The sequence below is a fragment of the Agelaius tricolor genome, unplaced genomic scaffold (assembly GCF_023055355.1).
Source record: "Agelaius tricolor isolate 1412-34295 unplaced genomic scaffold, bAgeTri1.0.p SCAF_6, whole genome shotgun sequence".
NCBI classification, from domain to species: domain Eukaryota; kingdom Metazoa; phylum Chordata; class Aves; order Passeriformes; family Icteridae; genus Agelaius; species Agelaius tricolor.
The window spans coordinates 17,494,417-17,520,273 of record NW_027269266.1 but is presented as its reverse complement, the minus strand read 5'-3'; the positions used below and the strand labels follow the sequence as shown (position 1 = coordinate 17,520,273).

Sequence of the window (25,857 nt, the reverse complement as noted above, 5' to 3'; positions counted from 1 at the left end):
TTTTTTTTGTTTTTTTTTTACCCTCTTCATTTTCTAAAGAAAAGTTTATTCTAGCTTCAGTTTGGTTTTTCATGCTTTTCTTCTTTTTCAACATTTGTGAAGTGCAAGACTCTCATGAGTCTTCATATGGATATTACATTGCAAAACAAGTGTTTCCTCATCCAAATTCAATGAAGATTCAGCTAGTAATACTTTTTTTCCTTAATTTGTGGGAAACTTGTTTGATAGAATTCAGATTTCATATAAAATACCTAGACCAAGGTATAAGCTGCAACTTTTTTTTTTTTTTTTGTCTAGACAAGGGTGGAAATTTCCTTGAATTCATGAACAGATTAGCAACTGATTATCCTAGCTTAATCTTTGTCACATGCTTTGGTTACAAATACAATTGGTGCTATTTGCTGTAAGGAATTGATCTAAGTGGTGAGAGTGAATTTTAACTGCTATTCTAAGAGTAGATTTGAATCAGAATTCTAGTATTTCTGGAATACTATACTACAAAATGCTGCTGAAAATAATTTCATGTCATGTTTTGAAGCCCATCTGGAGATGAAACACCACACAGTCGCTTGCTTGTGCTGGAATAGGGAGGAGAAGTGTAGTAAAACTTGTGTGTTGAGATAAGAAGACTTTATTAATTGAAAATAAAAATAAAGTAAAATAAAACAGTGGTAGGGGTAATAATGGTAAATTATAATGATAACAAAAAGGAAAAAATACAATTATTGTACGATACAATTTGGTCTCTACTCGCTGACTGGTGCCAAACCTCCCCTTCCTGATCCCAGATCAGCTGTGCTTCCAGCTAACTCCCCCCATTTTATATAGTGGGTATGACCCTTCCCAGCTATGTTCCCCCTTGCCCCAGTTTTGGTGGTTTTCTTTTATTGTTCTTCAGAATATTCTGAGTTGGAAGGGACCCACAAGGATCCCTGAGTCCAACACTGAAGTGCATGGCCCACATGCAGACCATACCTGGAGCCTTGGTGTTATAAGCACCAGGCTCTGATCAGCTGAGCCAGCCCTGCCAACTCCTCACTGGCAGAGCGTGTGACAAAGGGGAAAAATAAGTCCTTGCCATAGGATATCTATGACTTAGCAAAAAACTGAAACATCAGCTGTTATCAACACCACTGTCGTTCTGAATCCACTGTAACAGCTGCTGAGAAGAAATTAACTCTTCCCTAGCTGAAACCAGGACAGATGTGTAAGGTAGTCCCTCTCCTTTAGGATTTTTGTTCTGAGTCCAAAGAAGAGCTTGGGTTTATCAAATATTTTAATTCTAACTAGAAAGCTTATCTAAGTTCTCCTACTCACTCCGCAACAAAGGAAGCTACCATCTTTGTTGGGATTTTAAAATTTCACTTTAAGTATAAAACAGATGATCTTTAGATGAGCCTGTATCTACCTGTCCACACTGAAACCTGCTAATTAGTGCATTTTAGCAGTCACTGAATTCACCTGAAATCTATGAGAAAGGGCAGTAACCTAAATCTAGGTTCTTCAAATTACAATTGTGTGTCCAACCCCATAAAGATTTTCTTCCTCTTCTAGGACTCCCTGTTATATCCAAATAGGATGCAGAGGTCTGTTTGGAGCAGGAGTCTAAAATCAGCTCTAGGATACTTGCTTTTTATTTCTCTGCAAATAAGACAATTATTAGGACTGTATTGGATATCAGTGCATTTTTGGAAGTTTCCTGTGCTGTACAAAAATGTATTAAATGGCAATGGCTGAAATGCCTGTTGAATTCCCTGACATGTCTAAGACATCTCAGGTTAGCATATATTTTTATCACTGGCACAAGAGGTGGGTAAGCTATGAAATCCTCATTGTGCTTGGTCTTGGTTTCTTTGGAAAGGGCATTTACTCCAGGCAGCATTTTTTATTGTCCCTGCAGAATATGGAACAAGAAGTGCATTCTTCCATTATCATTTATGGACGCTTTTTACACTTGTCTCTTGAGGGAATGCAACTATAGACAAATGCTTATATGAAAGCAGAGAATTAAAGGTTTCCCCAAATACTAGCATGAGCCTATGGTCTCTGTAAGCACCCTAAATATGAAATTATTTGCATTTCATGTGAATGAGCCAGAGGGGTAGAAGTAGGCTTTGAGGGACAGGCTGCACGCTGGGACTGCTTGGATAATGCTCTGGATTTCTTCAAGAGATAAATCAGCTGTCAGACATGACAATACAGATCAGGGAGTCAAATTGAAGATTTTTCCTGCTGTCACTCTTTTTAGGCTTTGGGATTATTGCAAAATTATTTTTCTGCTTAGATTTCAGGTCCTGGTGTCATGTTGGTGACAGGTTCCTGCTCTTTTCCCTGGGCTTTGGTCAGATTTAAGAAAACTCCTCATTGAAAATATATAAAAATTGGAATTACAGTTTTTATTGTTCATTTGGTCTTCAGACTGCAAAATGTTTGCCAGGAAATTAATGATAACTAAATACTCTGATATATTTTTGTCCCAGAATATCCCAAACTGAGATTTCATACACGTGCACACTTGAAATAGAACCTTTAACTGTCGTCTGTTCTTGTGACACTTGGAATTTTTTCTAAAAAATTATATTCAATTATTTTTTTGTTCACAGGAAACTCAGCAAAAATTATCTAAAAAATCCCACACATTTCTTCCTTCTGAACTTTTCCTCTCTATGCAGTGACATTACCTTTGTAAATCTGTCTTCTAGCAAATTTACATTGGTTTGCTTTGAAGTTATATTTTCTGTGAAAATGAATATTATCTTGAAAGTAATGATGAATTATTATTTCTTTTAAATTTAAAAAGCTACAATTCTTGCCATTTCATGCATATTAATTTGCAATTGTTTTTTTCAGGTATGAGAAAATTCTTGAAGAAATATTGAGTGTGATTTGGTGCATTTCATGCAATGTCAAGCAGATACACTTCAGTAGTGTTAGTGCTTTTGCTGAACCTCTGACATGCCTTTTAGCCACTTAAAGATCTAAGGAATAAAAGCAGCAATAAAAAGTTGATTGATGACTCAGCCAATCTGCACATTAACTTGAGTCTGGAATGCTTGTGTGAATTATTTCTATTTTCCCCTAAACTTGTAATTAATTGTTGCAGTAAACTGATATGACTATGAAAGTCATGAAATTGAACATTGTAGTGTGATTATCAATGCTGCAGTTGTAACTTTATTTAAAATGACCAGTGAATTATGATAATAGAGACTAGACCAAAATCATCAGCAGTGGCCTGGAGTGGGAACCAATTGGGGAGGGAGTGTGAAGGCATTGTAGCTCCTGTGTCTCACCAGAATCCCAATTAGAAGGCAGGATCTTGGCCACCTTCCTCTGCTGTGTAAGACAAAGGGCAGGGGAACTGAAAGTTTCCACACAGGACACAAAATCTGGAGCCAGTGCCACGTACTGGCCACTCTGCTTGGGCTGGAGTTGCAATAACTTTGTTCTTTACAGCTGCATCTACTTAGACTTCTTTTTTAATTAAATCCTTTCACCACTACAAGAAGTCCTTCAAGGAATGGAGCTGTCCAGTCTGTCAAGCACATCCAAGCACTTCCATTCAGCTCGGATGTGATACATAAAGGGCTATTGGACACCTGTGAAAAACCAACACCTGTCCCTCCAGCCCAGTAAGCAGTTATTGATCTGGTCCCATACCTACCTCAAACTGCCTGAATGAGCTCATACACCAAACTGGGCTTGGTGCCAGAAAGGTGTTCTGCCTCCCTTTTCCAACATCCACTGCTCTACAGGGGAATCTGGAAGGGGGAAAATGCTCCTTCCTCACCACACTGTGACATGTACTGGAAGAAATAAGAAATTGGAAAGGCAAATGGGGACACTATACAATTCTGAGGATTCATTGTGTCTCTTCTTTGAACAATATGGAATAAAAAAAACCCCAAACTTTCTCTCCGATTACATCCTGGTGTTAAGTCTTAGTTTTTTCTGCAAGAACTCTGGAAAAATTTTGCACTTTAGAGCTGCAGTCTATTTTAAGAACAATCTTTGCATATAAACTATAGTAGCTTGGAGATTTTCCTACAAAAAGGTAACTACACACATATTTGTACTGAAAAGAACATATAGTAATAAAATATAAATGGATGAGTTTGCATTTCATTTCGTGAAGGAAGGACTTCGTTGTTTGTTTGAGGCTTTTTCCCCAATGTTCCTTCTCAGTTGTCTCTCTTCCACTGCACTGTTTCTCTTCGTTCATGATTTAAACATTCTGGTGTTTCTCACTTTTTTTCCAGAAACACTGTTCAGAGTGCTTCTGTATGTCAACTAAGCAGCAAGTGATGCTGAAAAAATATCCCTTTGCTTCTGTTTTTAAGCTTTCAATTTTTTGTTTGTTTGCTTCAATCCAGGTTCCTCCTGGAACAACTGTGATTTTGAAACCAATCTATGCAAAGTTTTTCCTGAATTCAATTTACAGTCCAGCTGGATAAGAAGAAATGGTCGATCTGGGATGGGACCACCATACTCTGACCACAATGGGAATGAGAGTGGTAAGACTCCTCATGATCTTTAGGGAAACCATGGACTCTTACATATTATGTAGCTTTCTATTTAATTTACTAAATTTTGTTAATTTCTTGATTGTTTAATTATATTCTGCTACATGTTTCCTGAGCTCTTTTGTCTTTTGAGATGATTTTGAGGTGTCTTTAAGGTGATTACAATTACAATAAGGGGAAAGGGGAGGAGAAAGACAGACAGTATTTCAGTAAGAAATTCTTGTTATCATAGAGGAGAAAGTCATCAGTTTCAAAAGATGTGTTTACCTACCAGAGTGTTCTTTACTTGTTTTGGAGATATTAGGTGAAAAATTCAGTCTTGATGATTGCAAAGTTTAGAAAAATTGAGACATATTTTCATGTTTTCTTGGACTGGTAAATGCCTGGAGTCTGTGTATCTATCATCTGTGGCTAATATTAATACTCCAAATATTTGGAGAGAAGAGGACTTGGTATTTGGAGACAGGATAAGCTTTGATAGTCTCTTTTTGAGCCAACTTCTTCCTAAATCTTCTTACAATTCTACTTTACCTTGAAGAGTGTCTCTCAAATAAGTAATATCTTTTCTCTATCCTCAGACAAAATATACCCTTTATACTTGTCCTATGGCTAAATTAACCCTGCTTTTCCTTCTGTGACGCATACTGTAATACACTATCTGTTTATTTCTCTTCTCCTTATTTTCTGTTATTCTCTTTCCCTTCATTTCCACCCCACCCTCTCATCCCTCCTGGGCACAAGCAGTGCTTTGGAAGCCCTCATGGTGAACACCTGAAGGTGGGCATGCTTTGGAGCATGTACAAGAGAATCCTATGTGGGATGCAGGTGTTGTTGCGATTAGCCCAGGTGCTTTACACTCCGTTCCCAAACTATGTTGATCTGGCAGTGTGGAAATCTGTACTGTTCTAAAGCAGCATCTCCTACACATTGCATGAGCCATCAGACAGGTAGAAGTTCCCAACAACGACGAGTATAAATTGGCCGTTTCAAGGGGAATGTATGGAAAACTTGCTTAGAAATCAGCAGATGAAAATGAAACCAAAATTCAAATCTTTTAAATTGAAAATAACAGCAACCAAAAACCCCACTCTAGGTTTTACTGCAAATTCTCATTTCACAATGGACAATACTCATGATACTTTGCAATTAGGAAATTTTTTATATGCGATGTACATATGAATTTAGTAACTTCAGTTTTTTCTTGTGTGTATCTTAGAAGCACATCCTGCTGTGTATATTATGCTTCCAAAGATAAGGCTGCTCTTAAATAAGTGTTGATTTAAACCAGTGTTGCACAAAAAAGTGAGCAGCTGCCAAACCTTTTTCATAAACAAAAGCTTTTTCTCAAGTGTGCAAATTGTGAAATAGTTTAAAATAATAAGTCTTTTCTCATTAAGAAACACATTAAAAAAACCCCAAAGTACCATGGAATACAAATGTGGCAAACTCTTGGCTAGAATCAAAATAGGTTCACCAGGCAACAGTCTTGCCGTAGCTGAAGTTTCTAGAATTTGTGCATGATTGGTAGTACACACCACATTAGGATGCAGCAAACACCAGAAAGATGCACTAATAATCAATAAAAACTGGTGGGGAAGGGAAAATGTAACTTGTACAGACTGCCAAAGCCAGCAAAAGATTGAGAATCCTGAACTGAAGTGTTTGTTTGTTGCAGATGAAGCAAACTGTTCAGTTATCTGTATTGTTCACATTTACTTGTTTTGGCCCTTCAATCACTGTTGTATCTACCAGGTCTGAATTGTGCAGTGGTCATGTTAATCTAAGTTATTTTATTCAGGTAGCAGGAAGCTCAAATACTTGTAGCTATTCAGCTTTCTGAGAGGCTGCATACTCAGATTGGTGAACTGAATAGCTAAGGAGATTTAATTGTATTGTAAGGAGATTTAAATGCATTGTATTAATTTGCTTCTATTTTTCTACGTGAAGAATGTCTAAACTGCACTTTCGTTTTCTAAATGGCGATTCTAATTGCCTAGGAAATCTTTATCTTCTTATGGCAGTGAGTGGAGTTTTCCCACTGCTGGTGACTCAACAGACTATGTAATCAGTTTTATGTTGGTTCCTGCTTAAAACCCAGAAATGATTCTCAATTGTGACAACTGAGCAGAATATGCTCTATAGTAGAGTGTTAAAAGGAAGACTTCCTGCCATCAGGATAAAACACACACATTAGCAGAAAAGCAAAGATCCCTTGGTAAATTTAACTTCTTTGAAGATTTGTGTAATCATTTACTATAACCCAAAATATTTCCTTAGGTCTGTCTCTTGTGGATTTTTTTTTTTCACTGAAAAAGTAATTGAACAAAACAGTGACAACCACTTTAAAAGAGCCCCAAAAAATCCACAACCTGATTTTACTAGATGAAACTATTCTCCATGCTGAGGTGTAATGTGAAATGACTGTTCAAAGAATTTCTTAAAATTAGTATGTCTTCCCTATCTGTGTAAAACTGAAAATTCCAGTGGCAGGTGAAAAATATTTTTTTTTACTCTTAGACACATGCATCGTTAGAGAACTAAAAGAAAAAAATTCAAAATTTCATGGACACTAACATCTAATGGAACAGATTGGAGTTAGGGACAGGGCTCTGCAGAGACACCAAGCCATCTGTTGTGGGTAGGAGCAATACCCTTGCAGCTGGCAGCTCTGAAAGTGCTGCCTGAGCAGTCAGGAAAGGTCCAAAACCTGGGGGCAGAATGGCCATTGCCCTGGTAGCAGGCTGAAAAATGCTCCTCTGTGGGGGATTGCTCAGCTGGCTCCAGCCCTGAGCTGGGCTGGTGGAGCTTCATCAGGGGCTCTCCAGTTCCACACAAGGATGAGAGGTCAGGGTGGGTAGTTTAATAAATGCAGTAGTTAGATGTTTTGATCTATCCTCTGATATTTGGTGAATGTATTAATCTTTAGTTTTAGGACTTTTTTCCCTTAAGTCCTGCTTGGCCTTTTTTCTAAAAGGTTACTAAATTCATCTTCCTCCTTTCATTAGCATGTTAATGTCAGAGGACAAGTTACTTGGCATTGTTTGGAGTTTGGGAAGGGGAAGAGAAGAGAAAGGAAGAAAAATAATTAAAAATAGATCAAGTATTTTTCTATTCTTTCTTTTTCATCTTGCATCCTTAGCATCTAACATCTCTCAAATCTTTGTGCTAAGGAAGGGCCAAACTTTGACTTACAGTATTTGATATCCTGAAATAGGGTGGTTGCCTCCCATCTGTCATAGGATCTGAAACAATATTGTCAGGAAGAGACACAGTCAAAGGACATGGCAAAAACTATAGTTCGCTGACTCGTCTAAAGCTGTTACACTTTCAAGTGAAGCAAGAACTTGTTTTGTAAATGAAAAATAATGGTGTCTTTAATGGTAGCTTTGAAATTACTAAGACAACTTTTTATATTGGGAATATATAAGGATGCCATATCTTTCTCTCAAGGCAATTTTCCAAGCAGTCAGAACACAGACACCACCAGTTTTAAACCTATGAAAACACCACAGTCTTCTCTCCCACCTCCTCCTCAAAGACCTGAACTGTCATGACAAATGTGTATTGTTGTTTACAGCAGTTGGAAATTTGGGCATGAAATATATTATGATTATGTACTCAATCATTGGAGCTTAAAGTCTTTGGCTCAGCTTTCTGAGTAAGTCTCACTTTGTCCCAAAATGCTGAGTATTTAAGACATCACCACATGAAATATTTTGGAATCCTGCTTAAAATTTTAGCTGGAACATGGAGCAAAACCATGACAATATTGAATATGGAAAAAAGCTTGGATCCCAATGACTACAAGTGCTATTAATCTTTTCTGGGGAAACAATTGCAGTTGGCTTTTTAGTTATGAATTTATACCTGTGCATATTGCTCTCCTTGTTTTATTGTTGTCTTTTTTTTTTTTCCAGGCTTCTAAGTTTTCTATTTTTATTCCTTTTAATAGCTTATTTCCTCTCAGTGTCCTCTGAAATGCAGTCCTCTTCTGCAGCTTTAAGGACAAGTGTTTTCCTTCCAACTGATGAAGAACACCTTTGCCAGGTATTTTGATGCACATTCCTTGTATTACACTGTTTGCCGTAGTATTTCCCTAGAATAATCAGACCTTCTTCTTTTTCCTAGATTAGATACCATTATTGGGTCAGTCAAATGAGCAGAACATTAATGGTGGGGCTTCAAAAGCTCTCTGAAGATACTGTTACAAACATTTGGCAAGTTTCAGGAGAGCTACGAAATCAGTGGAATGTAAATACCATCACAATCAATAGCACCGAAAAGTTTGAGGTTAGTAAATTGAGGTTACTCTAAAGGACACTTCTTAAATGGTTTATAAATGGTGGGTCTTTTTAATAGGTCAGCATCAAATATTTTGTAATTGAAAAGAAAGAACTATCATGAGGTAAATGAGAAAAAAAGCCATTTTGAAGATCACTGTTTGCATTAACAAATACAGCTTGTTCTTAACTCTTAATGGTGTTAAAACTGACACCAAACTTTGCATAAACTGTGCATGTGTCTTAAATAAAACAATCTCATTGAGCTATAAATTATCTACCAGCCCATAGAGGTGAGATACTTGTGATCCTAACTTTCAGTACACTATTCCCTTAGCCTCAGTCTAACTGGACTGACAAACTCAAGGTTTCATTCATATAGGAAACTGCATTTTTTACTATGAGATACTGTTTTATAGGGGTACCGCAGGTGACAAACGCTGTACTTAACTATTAATTGCAGCTTTGAGCCTTTGTCACAGAATACATGCAAATGGTTTAATTTTGCTCAAAGCTACTGAAAAGCAATGCAAATGTCATAGGCTATTTAAATGTTTTTGCATGTACATTTACAAAAAACATTAGCACAGTAAATGTAACTTAGGGCTATAATATTGTGGGTGATGTACACTCACTGCTATGCATAATACTGGAGAGAAAGTGAGGAGCAGAGAAGAAAATGAGAGGCCTTTCCTACAGCAGTTACTGTGAAGTTGCTTAGCATGCAAACCTGAAGGCATGGCAGCACAACCTCGTTTCCATAAACCAAATGAGTACCGTAATTACTTGGTTCCATATTGCGCTAAAGCATCCAACAGAATCTGAATTTTGAAGTAATGCTGGCCTGCTCAACTCTTCTGAGAAGGTATATTGCAAAATATCTGTACCCAACTCAACATAAGTATCAACATTGTTTTTGATCAATAACTTGCCTCTACCTGATAAGAGTGTATGTATAGCAATCTGAGGTTGTGTTGAAAGGGCTTCCTTCTAGATTTATTTTTTCATCATTTGTATTACTTGGCAAGCTAGTCTGGGAATGGTTAATATAATATGGCATCTACTTCCTCTGAATTGCTAGGTCCAATCCTCATTAGATTATTGCTTGCAAACCTGGTTATCCTTTGGCCTCTATCAAGTCAACTGATGGGCAGAGTCCAGAGGCTGGTGTCAAACTTAATGCAGTAATCATTACAATTCACTTAAGAAACACTGCTCAGAACCTCACAAAACCTAGAGTCTGAAGCTGAGCAAATTTTCTTCTGCTTGCACATTTTGCTCCAGTGACAACTTGCAAGATATCACTGTCATACAAGTGAATGCAATTCACTTGCCCTTTTGCACTTGTTTTATATGACAAGCCTACAGGGATAGTTGCGGCATTTTTCAAGATAAAATTGTGATTATTAATGTTTCTGTGGGAAAAAAAATGATGGGAGACAAAGAATTTTTATTTGGATGTACAAATCACTTTGGAATAGGGTGCTTTAGTACTTTCTTACATTTTAGAAACACATTTGAAGTGAGATTTTAGTTAAAATCTACCTCTTAATCTCTACTGCTTATTTTCTTCACTCATTTTGATGTTGACTGTTTAACAGTTTTGTCTCTTCCTACAAGGAGTCTGGATTATATTTATGAAATACAGAATTTAGTTTGGCATTTAAAAATCTTCATTTTATGGAGTTCTGAAATGCAGAGATTGCCCGTTTTTAAACTACCGAACAAGCAGAAAGCTCAGTATGTCTGTTTTGGCTGAGTTTTGGAGAACTGTTTCAATGTATTCTCTCCAAGCTGCTTTCACTCTGATTTACTGAGGACAAATATCTGTCTCCCAGACTTCATTAAGGAAAAGGATTCTAGGTTTGTGGTTTATTTCTGTCTTTATGCTTGATTCCTGTTTTACGTTGTGCTTTGCAGCTGTGCTGCAATCTGCTCCTGTGGCTGCTCTGTGGAGCCAGCCCAGCTCGTGTTTGATCCCACTGCATCCCTCTGCACATTCTATGCCACCAATGGAGCTGCAATGTTCATTTGATCTGGTGCTCACAGACATTGCATAGAGAAACATCATTGCAGCTATGAGCAAATAGTGCCACGAAGACTTTTTTTGTTACCAGATTGTGAGCTTAAAGAGCTCTAGAGTTTGTGTGAGAAGGAAAACTGAATGGTTCCTTGCTGGAATAAACTTGGGTGTGAGTCACTTTGGTTATTACTGGACTGAACTTAGGGAAAGTTAGCTGGGTATCCGCACCAGATAAAGCCTGGATAATCTTTTTTAAACACAAGAGTGTCTGGAGGCATCCAGTATTACTATCTTCTGGAAGTGGGGAAGTTGAGCGACTTTAATGAGTTTTGAGGAAACAGGTTCACAGAGATTTGTGTCCTCTGATGGAATATGATCTTGAAGCAGCCTCTGATTTTGCTCCAGCAAAGTAAGCTAGTCCCTCTTTAGTGATTGTCTAAATCAGTTTTTCTCACTATATAATAAAATCTGACTATGAAACCCCAAATGCAAGCTATAAGTAGATATATATTTTAAATGAAGTTATTAATAAATAAATTTTGAGTTCATAATGAAACATCACTGTTCAAAGGTAAAATATTTGTCAAATCCTTGATGTTAAATACTATTTCTGGTGTTTCTAATTACAAAATAGTGCATTATATTGTTTTAGGAACTTATTTATCCTTGTGGTATTGTCATGAAAGTACACATTAACTGCACATATCATTGCAGCAGAATTCAAGAATTCAAAATACTGTTTTCTGAAATAAATCAAATGAGCAAATTTCCACGATGCTGCATTTCATTCACATAAACATATTTTTGAATGTGGTATGGCTGCCATTCTTGTGCAAGCCAACTGCAGGTTCAGTAAAACAAACAAAAGACAAAAGATTACACCCCTCAAAAAAATTCCAATTTATAACACAATGGTCATATCATTGGATAAGTTGTGTCATCTTACACAGCAAAAAACTCAGTTCTTGGTAATTTATGGGATTTCTGCATCAATCTGTTAAACTATGCACAATATTGTTGCTGAACTCTCAAGGTATTGCTTGAAAAATTATTGCTAACATTGTGAATTCCTTAATAAGAGCTAGAATGTACCTCTAGGTAGATTCTGCCTCCAGGATTCTGGAAAACCCTGGAACTGTTTCATCCCAAGATGTGGCTAGGGAATATTTTAAGCAACGTTATTCATAAGATTGATTTGTGGGGTTGTTTTGATTGGTATGTTTTTTGTTGTGTTTTCCCAAGGATTGCTATTGATCAGTCGGTTCCCTTGTACACCACTGCAGAAAATGTGTAATAGTCTGTGCATTTACAAATGTGGACTGAAATCTGCGCTTAAGATGGAAAAGTAAAATATTTGTAACTTCTTGTGTACAGAAGACTTTGGTGGGAAAAAAACAAAACCCCATTGTTGTAACATTGGAGCAGAATAGCTATCAACCAAGTACTCCTCAAGATTTGTTTTTCCTAAAATGTGATGAAAGGATGAAAGGCTTCTGAATGATGTTTTTTTTTGCTCTGACTTTTCTCCAGTTTTTTGAGAAATTCTGAAATTAACCAGAAAATGTTCATATTTCCAGTCTCTGGTGGAATAAGGGCTTGACAAAACACAAGATCGTTTGTGTTCTATTCTTTAACTGTCATGATCCTTGCTTAGATTTTAAGGCATTTTATTGTGATTTTCAGATCCTTCCTGTTAAATTCTACTTTAATCTTGAGTTACATGATTGGACTACCTATCTGTGCTCAGGTGAAAAAGCCACAGATATGTCAAAAAGCCACGATGATAATCCTCCAAAATTGTTAAATGTGTGATTAGAGTTCTCATATTTCCAATAGATACCCCATGGACTTGACTGGCATATACTGCGGTTTTTTTTTTTTTTTGTTTTGTCTGTGACACTGATAAACTCTGTTTCTTGTTGATTTGCTGTTAATCCCTTTAGGTTATCTTTTCGGGAATGGTGGAGACCCAGAGACAAGGTGAAAGTGTTGCCATTGATGATATCACCTTTAGTGAAGGATGTTCTATAGCACATGGTAAGAATAACTGTTTCTAAGGAGCCAGGTCATTTTACATTTAATCTTTCCCTTGGATTAGAAGAGATAGGACAATGTAATTGTTTTGCTATTCAAAGGCTTTTTTAACTCTGTAAGTGTTTTCATTTGGCTCATTTTCATTTCCCTAAACAATCATTTGTCTTTTCACATGTAAGCACAATTGCAAAGAAAGACAATACTTTAATAAATCTGATATATTATAAATGTAGGGCTCAGTGGGTAAAAAAGATCTACTGGTTTTGGCTGAAGAATTGATGTGTTCAGCCAGCTCAGGCAAAGCTTTGGAGCTGACTAGGAAGATTCCCAAGGCACTCGTGCATTTCTAAATGCAAGGAGGTCCTGATCCTCAGCTGTGCAGTGGGGTTATGCTGTTCTGCTCTGCTACATCCAAGAGCTGTAATGTCAGGCTGGTCACCTCTGCAGTCAGACCATCCCTGCGTGTCAGGATTCTGCAGCAAAACATTTCCTATTTCCCTTTTCAACCGTACATATTTTCATGGAAAAGGAGTGCTACCCATCCTAGCATAAATTAAGTTGCTTGCTGCTCTGTGTTACACAAGAGTACTGCCCTCTGGCACCTCTGTCACATCCTCAGGTGAGTGCAGCTCTGATTCAAAGCACCTCCTTTGTTTTTTTTCTTGCTTTTATTCTTGGCATGGGCACAGGGGGTTTAGACTTTAAACTTAACTTGAGATATTAAAAGCAGTGTTTGACACAAACCAAGCTAGGTTACATGGTTGATTTTGTGTGTACCATACTCCTAAATAATGCTCTCTAGATTTCCCTGTAGGAAAATTCTATTGAAAAGAGATGTGGGTATCAATCTGTTAGAGTGCTAAGCAATTTCAAGCAGATCACATTAAGAGCAAGATACAAACCCTAATTTAATGATGCCAGCAGGCATATTTAGATTTCTGTAATTCTACATATGTACTTGTTTAACCAGTTGCTGTGGGAGATCTGTTTGTAAAAATGTATTGAGTTTTTTAATAAAGTTCTTCTAAAGCAAAAAAAAAAAAAAAAAATCAAACCAAAAAACTCAGGTATGAGATGAAACACTGTCTCAAAGAGATGGAAGAGGGAAAAAAAGGAAATTGGTGTATGTTTTCACCATATCTTATAAATCCAGGTGTTAAACTTACCTTACATGGCAACTGTTGAACTCCATGCTGTGCCTCACAGATTGAGCTGCTGCACTGTTAAGTGCCTCAGGTATATTCTAATAAGAGCCAGTTCTTATCCTGTGTTTCCTCATTAGGAGAAGTCAACTTCATTAGGTGACATCTAAATGGCTCACAGCAGCCAAAAAATAGGGTCAAAAAATCTTAGTTTTTCTCCCTGAAAGAGAAATGTTACTACTGAACATTTTCCAATAATTAAAACAAAAGGTCAGACTAATGGTTGGTTGAATTTGAAATAATTTTTCCTCTAGTCCTTATGGAATGTCTGGAAAAGTAGACTTTTAATGAAAACCACTTTAATTTCATGAAATCCCTAGTTAAAACTTGCATTTTAAATGTATTCCTCATGATTTTTATTCCCAGTACAAATGCACAAAAGAGATTACCTGGACATTTGTATTCATTAGCATGGCTATGATTTTAGGGCTGTGAATAAAATATCTCAAGTTTTGTGCTTTCAGGTGTTTCTTGATACAAACTGTGATTCTTAAATACAAAAGTAATTTCATTATGCTTTAGGTTCTTCCCTTCTATCTCTCCCCTGTCTCCCAAACTGCCCCACTTCAGTCTGTTGTCCAGTTCTGCTAAAGACTAAACTTCATGCATTGAAAAAAATGTAACTGAAACCCTATAATCAGTATAGCAATTTAAGATATTCTGCAGTTTGTAATTTCCCCAACAGCTGCCACCTAGTTTGTTATCACTCAAAACCCCCACAGCTCTTTGTGATACGTTTGAGTATGGGCTACAGAAAAAAACTTTGGCTGTAAAAACAGAAAATATGAAGTTATTTTCTGAAACACACATAATGCAAAATCTCTTTTAATTATGACTTTAGTAGACCTTCTGTTCAAAGGCCTCATATTGTTATCCAAGTGGCTGCTCTGCAGAATTCTCTCTCAACTTCCAAAAAATTATGTATGTGAAGAACTCCACTAAGAGTGTCCTTCTGCTCTCTATATAGAGATGAAAGCAAAGAGCTCCAAAGCATGAAAGTGGAATTATGTAAGGGAGAATGAGGCTTTTGTCCTCCTAAAGTCACTTGTAATGCAGAAGCGACAAAGCCTCACTGCAAATATATGCTTTTTTCAGGAAAACTGAAGTAATCATTTATGTATTACTTATAATGTATAAATTTTGACAAAAATACAATATGAATACTTCAACTGACAAAATCTTAAACTTAATTCCTTAGTTAATTCTAATCCCGCAGAGATGTAGCCTTTAATATTACAGAAGCAGGTATTTGAGATGAACTGCTACAGGGATGGGAGTCAGAAAATCCAAAATACTAATCTTACTGTTGTCTGACATGCTGTGGCATTAAGAGCTAGAAAATGGGTATTTTGACAAAACAAAAAACCCCTCAAAAATATATAAAAACAAATTAAAGGAAGAACCCCACAGAATGACTCAAAATGTTTTGTATCAATGCTTCAAAAGTGTTAGGAAAAGATCTTGATTCCTTTTAAAAGAGTTTGCAAATTTTTTTGTGTGTTGAAATTTGACAAAATCCATCCTTTTCCAGACCTTTGTGGAATTTTGCATTTTCCGTGGGAAGCAAGGTTTTGACAAGCTCTTTCTCACACAATACACATGGTTTGAAAACAGAACACATTTATTGAGGACTAGAACAAGGAAGAAATGAAATGTTTGCAGCACTGCCTGGACAGCCCATTTCACTGAAGTGTCAGTAATGTGAATAATACAATATCTCTCAGATGAAGGAGACAGTAACATCTATGTGAATTAACCTTAAACTGTTTTCTTCATACAGTTAGGAATCTCTGTGTTTTCTCTGAGATATTCTGACTGCTGTTTAATAATGTGACTTAACCAGGAGATTACCTTTCCTCTGCAATAACATTAAGAAGTGGAACTTCCATTGTCATAGTGTGCAGTCCTGCTTGAAATCCTGAGGCAGCTAGATTAGTCAGGCATACTGTTAAAAGCCCTCTAAAATATGTGGTGATGCACTCAGAACCTTTCTGTCTCTAAAAAGAAGTATTCTCTTACAAGTATTGCAGAGATGCGGAGTTTAACCTGTTAAAAGTGATTTTTCTGTAGCTATCACATAGAAAAGTAAATAGGTATTTCTTATTATTGCATGTCAGTTTTTATGTTACCTGGCAACTCTCTCTGCAGAATTGAATTCATGAAGGTTGTGATGACTGGCTAACATAAATAGCACTCCATTGCTTTCAAAGAAGCATCTGTCTTGAGGGAATGATTTCTTAGAGTATTTAAAGATGGCAGGCTGAAGTACAGGGCAGCAATCAGGGATACACAGGGCTTTTGAAGAAGCAGAAATGTTGCCAAGGAGTTTAATAGGCATAGATTTCTAATGGGGAATAGTCTCATAAGGAATGACTTCTTAAGAAGTGATTGTTTTTCTTTGTCTTTTAGTACCACAGATTTCCATTTTTGAGCTTGGCCTGTGTGAGTGGCACTCAGACCAGGAAGCTGAGCCTGCTCAGGGGGCATGGCTGCAAGCTGGGCACAAGACTGCCTCCTGTTCCTTCCTGGAGGATTCCAGCAACAATACTGAAGGTGGGGGATTTAATTTAACTCTAAATTACTAGCTGTCATGAAGAATATAGTGCTTTTTATGGCAAGACGGTGCCTCGATGCCAAAACAGAACAAAACTACAAAAAGTACTTGTATGTATTTTGTACGTAATTTAGGTTTTGTTTTGGCTGTTTAATAAAGACATTGTGAGCATTCCTTCTGGTAAGACATAAAATATATTATTTTAAGAATTAATGATTTTTTTTCCAGGTATTAATGAAATATTTTGACATAAGAATTCTAATATAAACTAATAGCTGTTTTATTACCCAGTTTATTCTTTTTATGAGATCCGTGCAATAATTTGGTGAAATGAAATTAAATCAAATCAAATTCATCTATACCCCCAGCCTTTGTGTGTGTGTTTTTCTGTTTTGTTTTGATTTTGATACTTGGCAGTTTGACTTGTGTAGTACTATTCTGCTTGAGCATACAGTCTGGAACTTCATTTTAAACCTTTTATTAGGGCAAATGTAAAGAAACAATTATTCTAGGAAATAATGTCCTACCTTTAAAATCAATAAAGTTAGTCCAGATGCAATTTTAAGGAGAAAAGACCACTTGTTTTTGAAGTCACTGTGTATTATGTCTGGGTTTATGGGAAAGGTTTTTGAAAGCTTAATGATGTAAATCTCTGAGTGTTCTATTGTGAGATGGAACTGTCTTGCCTGCTAAGTGTTTGCCTTGTGTACTGAGACTGCCTTCAGAGGAGTCAAGTACTGCTAGTTGTAATAGGACAGTCTGTGGTGCAGCTTTGAAGAACTGATATTGTGGAGATTACTGCTTGAACTTTGAACCCACAGAAATGGAGCACATCTCATTGAGAGAAGCTGAATGAATGTTAGATATTGTTTTTATTAAAAAAAAAATTAGCATGCATTTCACTACATTCTAGTAGCCATAAGTCAAATTATTATTGAATAGCAAGGAAAAGTACCTGAGTGTATACACTATGTTAAAACTAATTTTTGCAGTTATGCATAATGAAGAGCGTAGAGTAAAGCAGATTTTTTTCCTCTTAAATGTGAAGAGAAGACTCATATCATCATATCATCTTCCAATTTCCACTAGAGTATTTAAGAAAAAAGAGGCTTTTCATTTGATTTTATTTGAAAAACCTCCCTGAAAGTCATTGTATCTGTGCCACACCTTAACATGACATCTTAAGGGCTGGTAATGGGTATGGATTTTTCTTTTAGGGCAATCTTGAGAACACAAAAGATACTGAAATTCTGTAAGGGCGTTTACAGGAATGTATTACAAGCACTGTCTATGGAAAGAAAACATATTTGGAAATATTTCCTGCAGAGGTGCTTGGGCATTATTGTATGGATATGCACAGGCAGCTGATTAGGCTGAACTGAATAGAGTAGGCTGAACTTCCCCCACTGCTTAGGGAAACTCCCTGTGCTTCTAAATTGTAAAGAAAACTGAAAATGTGTGAAGAAACAAGCATCAAAACAACACAAAGAATTAAATTCATCACTAATATTGAAAAGTATTGAGAAATCTGAACTGTGATTGCTGACCTCTCAATAAATTCAGTATTTCTATTCATGCAGATTTGTTGAGACATAAATTAAGAGGTTGAAAATAAAAAAAATTTCTATAAAGACATGGTATGCAAACTGCAAAAATACCATGCCTCAGGGCTCAAACTTGCAATGCAAATAGCGCTTGACTAAGCTTCATGTTATGATTTTGATCAAAGATTTATTCTATAAATAGAAGAGAGTTAAAAAATAAAATTATAAGGAAGAGGTCTAAACAATTATATTTATAAAGAAAAGATTTCTTACAGCCTTTGAATGATCCTCCCTTGTTGGTATCCCTAAATTTAATAAAATGCTTTCTGTCATTGGAAGACCTTTTTTCCTTTGTTTCTTTATTGCTTTGTTTCTCTAGTTTTGTATTGTAGGCAATTTATCTGTAATTTTCCTCTTCATTTCTCTAATGTCAAAAGTTCTTACAGAGGTTTTATATTCCCAGTAATACAGTTTAGAAAGTACTTTTTTTGTTGTTTTTATTTTATCATGTATATTTCATATATGCCATCATAGTTCCCATAGTTTATGTTTCTTACATTGGATTAAGCAGAAGCAATCACAATACTTGCACAAAATGCATTCCCTAAAGTAGAGTAAGCATGTTATTTTGGATACAGACTCATTCTGGATGCTCCATAGGACTTTGGTTTATCTAGAGTGCAGCACTTGCTTTCTTGTCAAAAAATCGTGTCAACTCCTCTTTGCCCTGCTTTTAAAGACTCAAGTACTTGAAAGGAAAGAGAGGAAATAATCTTAATTATCACTGGGCTCAGATACTAATATTGGTTGGTTTAAAATGGCATCAGAGAACTCTGAAGTTAGATAAACAACTGGTAGCATATCTTCTAGTATTGCACATTTCTTTTACGTACAAGATAGCAGTCACTGACGTGTAGATGCTTTGTTCATGTCTGTGAAAGAGAAATCTGGGTTTAATCTACAATATTTTCCCATATAAAGGTTAGTTGCTGTGGCATGAAGCTATAAGCTTAACTCCAAGGAAATTTCAAGAATATATTACAGTGTAAACCATTGCATAACACAAGAGTAAACAGGCAACAATAAAAGGAAAAGAACATGGTCCTTTATGAAAATGAGCATTTTTCTTGTGAAATGACACTTTCTTCCTTCACCTTGAGATTGTGTACCATTTGTATTTGAGATAAGTTTTATTTAGAGAAATAAAAATAGAAACTGCAGACCTAAAACCTTTAATCAGACCTTGTTTATTATTTTAATAGTTGCTGCAGAAGGCAGCAAAATATTCAGTGACTCAGGAAGCAGAAGAAGGAGCTGATATATTTAGTAAAAAATATTTAGCCTTTTTATTTCCAAAAACTAATAGACACTGTTGAGGGGATGGAGAACTCCTTAGATCTCTGTAGAAATGCTTTTATAAGGGCCAGTAGGTCAAGCAGAGCATAAATTGCTTTTCTACTTCACATGGAAAGACAATATGCTTCCAATGTTTTGTTGCAGAAGTTCTGTCTGAGGAGTAAAGACCTTGATTACATGGTGGAGATGTGACTGCTTCTTGCAGCAGTAGTGCAGATGACCTTTATTTCCTTGGCTGTTTTTTAAGCATTGCTGTGAAAAGCATATTTCCTGAAAACAACAGTGGGAAGAAAGCCCAGTTTCCACATATATTTGTCATTAGATGTTGAATGGCTGTAAATGTGAGGAGGCTGAGCTGGGACTCACAGGTTTAAGCACGCAAATTAAAACTTTGAGATACTATCAACTGATGCAATTCATGGTTGCTGGGGCTATCTGTGAGTAAAATAAAGAGATATATATATATATATTTATCTATTTAATAGGAAATAGATGATATCCAAGTCACATCATCAGCATGATGATCAGATTTCATTCTTGCTGGAATGGGTCTTTAGTGGAATTACATGAGAGTAGTTCTTATTTTTAACAACTGAGGAAAAAAAAAATTGTGAAGAAGTGACATTTTTGTCCTTTCCTTTTTTCTTCAGGCCATTTTGAGTGTTTAGAAGCTAATAACAAGGCATTATATGAAAGGGCCCATCTAAACAGCTCCATGTGTAATTGCTCCAGCAAGAATTGCCATTTCCAGTTTCATTACTCCATGGCAGATAGCAGTGTTCTCAAGGCAGTACTGCTTATGAACCAGGTGAGTAGAAAAGTGTTCATTTCCAAAAGGTAAAGGCGTGGCAGCCCAGGTGTTCCAGACAAAATGCAAGATACACCTGCTGCTGCATGCCTGTCCTCTGAGTCAGTTTGTGCAAAAACTAACTTGGTTACTGGTTTTCCAGTAATTCCACTGATCTGTGCAGTTGCAAAACCTGAGTGTTCACCATCTCACCTATGAACTGATTTGATGGACGAATGTTCTGCAATAAGGCTTCAAGGACAAACCCAGCTATTACAGAATTAGATCAATTGCAGATTTCGGGGGGGAAATCTATAGTAACAGCTTTTCTAGCCTTCTTACTGTTATGGAATTAAGAAAATAGGTGCTTTTGTCTATGGAGACATATTAAAAAAGTTGTTGATTCAGGATAGCTGGAAAGTTCTTGATTAAACACCTGCTTTGTTTTGTCCAAGTGTTAGAGGAGTAATTTTTCTATTCTTCTACCAATTAGTAGATAAAAGAGCCCTGCCAGAATGAAACACAAATGTCAGTTGAGCATTGGTAACTATTTCCATCTTTCTTACCTCCCCTACCTTGTGAGACTTTTTACTATTAGGATGTTCTCTTTTGGAAGTCTGGTTTGATAGGTTAGTATTGATGCTTTGCACTGCTACTTCATGAAAACAAGATCAGTAGAGCTGGTCTCATTCAGTTAATGGCTCTCATATCTTGATGCTGGAGGTGAATTCTTATCACCCAACAATATACATATTTAAATTTTAGATCCACTTCATTCACAAAGATTAGAAGCTAAAAATCCCAAAGTATAACACAACCAAAAGGTCTTAAAATTAGGACAGGTAATGAAAACAATTTATTTCTTTCTGATTGTGTCTTTGAATATTCATGAAAACAACTCCAGGCTTTTGCTCATGTTTCATTTATAAAAGCCAGTAGTTGTATTTTTCTATGACTGTGTCAGGGAATTGTAACATAATCAGTGTTCTGGTCAGAATGCATGGATTTTTGTGCCATAGTACTTGCCAATAAATCCCCAGGTATGACACTCTCAGCAACCTTGAGACAGAATAGGAATATTGATTTCAGCAGTTCACCTAAGCAGCATCAATGGACCCAATTCAAGAGTTGTTTTTCCCTGAAAACAGAGCAAATTATGTAAATGAAAACCATAAGAAAACTGACATATGACATTTGAGTTCCCATAGAGCTAGGAGCCTAGATTGAATTAATTGATAAACTGGTCCTTACATGCTCATTAGAAGAACATTTTCTGGCATTTATTACATCAGTCCCCTCTGTTTCCACAGATTCTCTTAGCCCTTTTATGTTTTAGTTATTGAATTTCTCCTTCAATCAGAAGTGTATTTATTGCACAGAGACTTATTTAAAGATGATGTGAGTTACTCATACTGCAAAATTTGCCACAAAAATCTTCAGGACCATAAGCTTCCACTGTTAGCTTCAGGAAAAATAAAACAACATACACACTCATGTTTAAGACTTCTTAAAATGAAATGAAGGGAGAGTTGGCTTTTTCACATTTTGCTACTGAATCATTAGGTTGTTTTAGAAAGACAAATGAATCTTCAAAACTAGCCAATAGTAAGTACCAGAAGTGAGGGTTGAGTGCTTATTCTGACCCTGGAAGACACCAGGGCTGCTGTCCTGGAAGCTGTCATTCAAAACAGCCCCTTAATTTTGTGTACCTTGCAGTTTCCTGCACATCCTATCACTATATTTATTGATCAAAGCCTCTTGTCTTTAAATAACTCTTGCTAAATCTCAGCACTGACAGGCCCAACACCCCTGGAGACTGGATTATACCCAATGTACAGCTTCAGTACTGTTCTTAGAGGCAAGTGACACAGATGTTATAAATTTATCCCTGGCCTTCCTCACTCTTTCAAGAGAGAGAGCAAAGATGAGTGAACGTATTTTCTAATATAGACATTGCGGTATCACTCAGAAGATCTGTTGTTTACTTATATTTGCTCTGCAGTCCATGATAATCTGCAGCTTTTCCTCTTTTCTTGCTGGCTTGCCAAACTGCTCTTCATTAAGCACTACTGCATTTGACTATTTGATTTTTCTTTCTTTATTGTGACTCATATATCTTTGAACTCTGCCTTATTGGTTTGGAAACTGGTTTCTGTATACTGAGATGATTTTCAATGCCAATGTTGTCCTTCACAGTGCTTGTAATTCCTCCCACTACAGTATTTTCATATTGTTTTAAAATTTACTTTTCATCTGACTCTCTACACTCTCCAGTGAGTTAGTCAGCACTGTAATTATATCAGGTTCTGGAACAGACCTCTGCAGAACTTTATTATAATTTTCTTTTAGTTTAATAGAAAACTATTGACATCTCCTCTTTGAAATAAGCTCACATTTCTATTTGCACACACATTTTACAGTAATTTCATTGCACCAAATCACCACAATTTTTTTAAAGCATGTGGTTTATGAGATTGTTTAAAAACCTTAATGAAGTAAAATAACTATTTTTTCAAGTCTGTTTATGATTAAAAAAACCAAACAAACTACACAGCTAAATACAACTTGCTCCTCTTCAGAATCAGCTAATAAAGGTTCCTCAGTTTCTAATTCTCTAGCTACTTACAAGGTTGCTAGAAATTTGTTCTAGTGTCTTAAGAGTTGTTCAGCATCTTGGCTATAATTGCATATTCTGTATTTATCCCTTAGCTGCCATATATGTTCTTTGTTCTCCCGATTGTCTGATTTCCTACACATTCTCCTCAGTTCTCAGAGCTTGTTGATATTAAAATATTCCTTCCAGTATGCAACCTTTACTTGAAAAGGTGATTCCATTCCAGTTTTAGTACTTCTGGCTTATATGTGTTTTTTAACATTATTTGTCTATTCTAGTCCATATTTGAATTTCTATTTAGCAATATTAACTGTTCTACTAACATAAAATATTCACAGAATCATGGAATGTCCTGAGGTGGAAGGTACACACTAGCATCATTAAAATCCAACTCCTGGCCCTGCACAGGACACCCCAAGTGTCACACCACATGCCTGAGAGCATTGTCTAAATGCTTCTGGAACTGTCAGGTTTGGCGCTGTGACCACTTCCCTGGGGAGCTGTTCCAGTGCCCAACCACCCTCTGGGTGGAGAATCTATTCCTAATATCCAACCTAAACCTCTCCTGACACAAGCTCAGGCCATTCCCTCAGGTCCTGTCACTGGTCACCACAAAGAAGAGATCAGTGCCTGACCCTCCTCTTCCCCTCCTGAGGAAGTTGTAGACTTCAATCATGTTCTCCCTTAGTCTCCTCCAAGGTGAACAACCCAAGAGACCTCTGCTGCTCCTCACAGGCTTCCCCTCAATGCCCTTCACCATCCTCATGGCCCTCCTTTGGGCACTCTAACAGTTAAATGTCTTTTTATATTGTGACACCCAGACCTGCCCCCAGCACTTGAGGTGAGGCCGCCCCAGCTCAGAGCAGAGCAGGACAATCCCTCCCTTGCCCTGCTGGCCATGCTGTCCCTGATGCCCCCCAGGACAGGGTTGGCCCTCCTGGCTGCCAGGGCACTGCTGGCTCAGGTTCAACTTGCCATGGATCAGGTGCCTTTCCATGGCTCTGCTTTCCAGCATCTCATTCCCCAGTTTGCACATTCAATTAGCAAAATTAGTCTGTTAGCTGACAGATAAACTTTAATATTTTCAGTAAAAATGGAAACCAAATAATATCATGTTGAGTCTATCACTTGCTGTTCATTACTTTTTTGTTACTCCCTTTAAATAATGGGCTTATTTTTCTTCCTTTTATTGCCTTAATCTTTACATCTTTTATGGCTTTAAAAGATCCAGAAATTAGGCAATAAAAGGTGATTTCAACTAATGCTTATACATGCAAGTATATTTATATCCTAATGCACTAAAATTTTTCTGTGTGTTCAACAACACTTGCAAAAGTCATGTGAGTACACTCCTCTGCAGAAGGTAAAGTTGATTAATCATTGTGGGGGGAAAAATAAGCTTTTGTTGCAAATTACTCTCTGGAAAGAGAAGTAGGGACAAAATAATGGGTGCAGTTGCACAGCAGTGCATGTATCGAAAGAGAAATGTCAAAAAAATGATAAAAATATTTTATAGATGGAGACCTTTATAAAAAGTTGTGATTTCTCTTCCATCCTTCAAATCTGAGTGGCATTATGTCAGAAAAAAAAAAAAACATTGTGGGGAAAAGGAACAATTCTTGCCCGTTTTAGCTTTACAAAAGGTTGTTTATTGATAGTAATATATCACAGTAAGGGGAATAGTGTAAAGTTGTCTTGAGCAACAGCTCCCCTGCATCACCAAAATAAATCTTGAAGGAAAGTACTGGAAAAACAACACCTTCCATATTTTGGAAGAAGGCTGGTGACACAAGGAATGTGCTAGAGGGGTTAACCCATTTGTAGCAAAGAGGTGGAAGAATAGGACAAGCAGGGTGAATACTACAAGTACTGTGAAGAAGGGAAATGATATTTTTGACTTTTTAGAGCTGTATAAAATCACAGGGTAAAATCTGCTTAAATACTCTTTCATCTGAGGAGATTTACAGCTTTCAGTGTAAATAAAAGTCGCAGAAGGTCTGGCTACTGTACAGAAAACTCAAGTTTATTGCTACAAGCTATTTACTACTGCTTTAGTAAAGCTAGCTTGGGAGGAAAATGGCCATGGGGCTGGGTTTCCAAGCTGTTATCTGAATATGAACAAAATTACAGTATCAAGGTGCATCCAGTCAAATACTCAGCAAATACAGTGCTTCCCAAAAGATATACAAATGTGTTTGAAGGGTTTGTACATGCAGGTGGGGAGGGAGCATGTTAAATAAAAGCAGAAATTTAACCACAGGCTATGGTTTAAGGTTTTAAAACAGGAAGGTTTTAACCTTCCATGCAGTATGGTTCCAAGTACATCATCCTTTTCTGTGTATCATATGTGCCTAAGATATGATTAGGCTGAAAGATGTCCTTTGGAAACTGAATTATTTAGTAAAATGAAGCAAGTTTTACACAGAATGAGGTGTTCTCAATATTGAAAGACTTTTGCTGAATATGTCATGTAAAGAATTGAACAAATACATCCTATACTAAGGTAGAAACTCGCAGTTGACTTTTATTTCTGAAATCAAGTATGCCACGTGCTTTATCTAATTTGATCTCTTCTGTCATTGAGTGTTTGAAATTAGTGTGTTGCCTTGGCCTTGTCTTGCAGTTATCCAAAATTTCTTTTCTTTTCTTTTTTTTTGTGATCTTTGAACACATGTTCGATGGGGATTTAATCTTCCAGCTTTGCTAATATATCAGAATGGCCATGGTAAGAAAAGAGTACTAATTGTCTGTACATCACAAATCATTTCGATGTTCTTCTGCTGGCTCACAGCCTATCAAGCAGTAGACAGCACATTTCTCCTCTCTTTTATATTATAAAACAGGAAAAAAGATAACTGTCCTTGTCTATAGTACTGATAACATTTCACATGCCTATCATAACTCCTTTTATTAATCTCCTGTAAGATAAATTGTTTTTAT

At 36.6% G+C, this 25,857-nt stretch overlaps 1 protein-coding gene across 1 annotated transcript in view; it reads left to right on the top strand.

Moving 5' to 3' along the window:
* Positions 1–8,323: 8,323 nt before the first annotated feature.
* The window catches only part of MALRD1 (MAM and LDL receptor class A domain containing 1), a 226,904-nt gene continuing 209,370 nt past the window's right edge, over positions 8,324–25,857 (top strand). Inside the window, exons 1-5 of the mRNA XM_071428846.1 lie at positions 8,324–8,570; positions 8,652–8,813; positions 12,770–12,863; positions 16,472–16,615; positions 20,167–20,324. Coding sequence (XP_071284947.1) covers positions 8,379–8,570; positions 8,652–8,813; positions 12,770–12,863; positions 16,472–16,615; positions 20,167–20,324 — 750 coding nt within the window. The 5' untranslated portion in view covers positions 8,324–8,378. The remainder of the gene's footprint in view (positions 8,571–8,651; positions 8,814–12,769; positions 12,864–16,471; positions 16,616–20,166; positions 20,325–25,857) is intronic.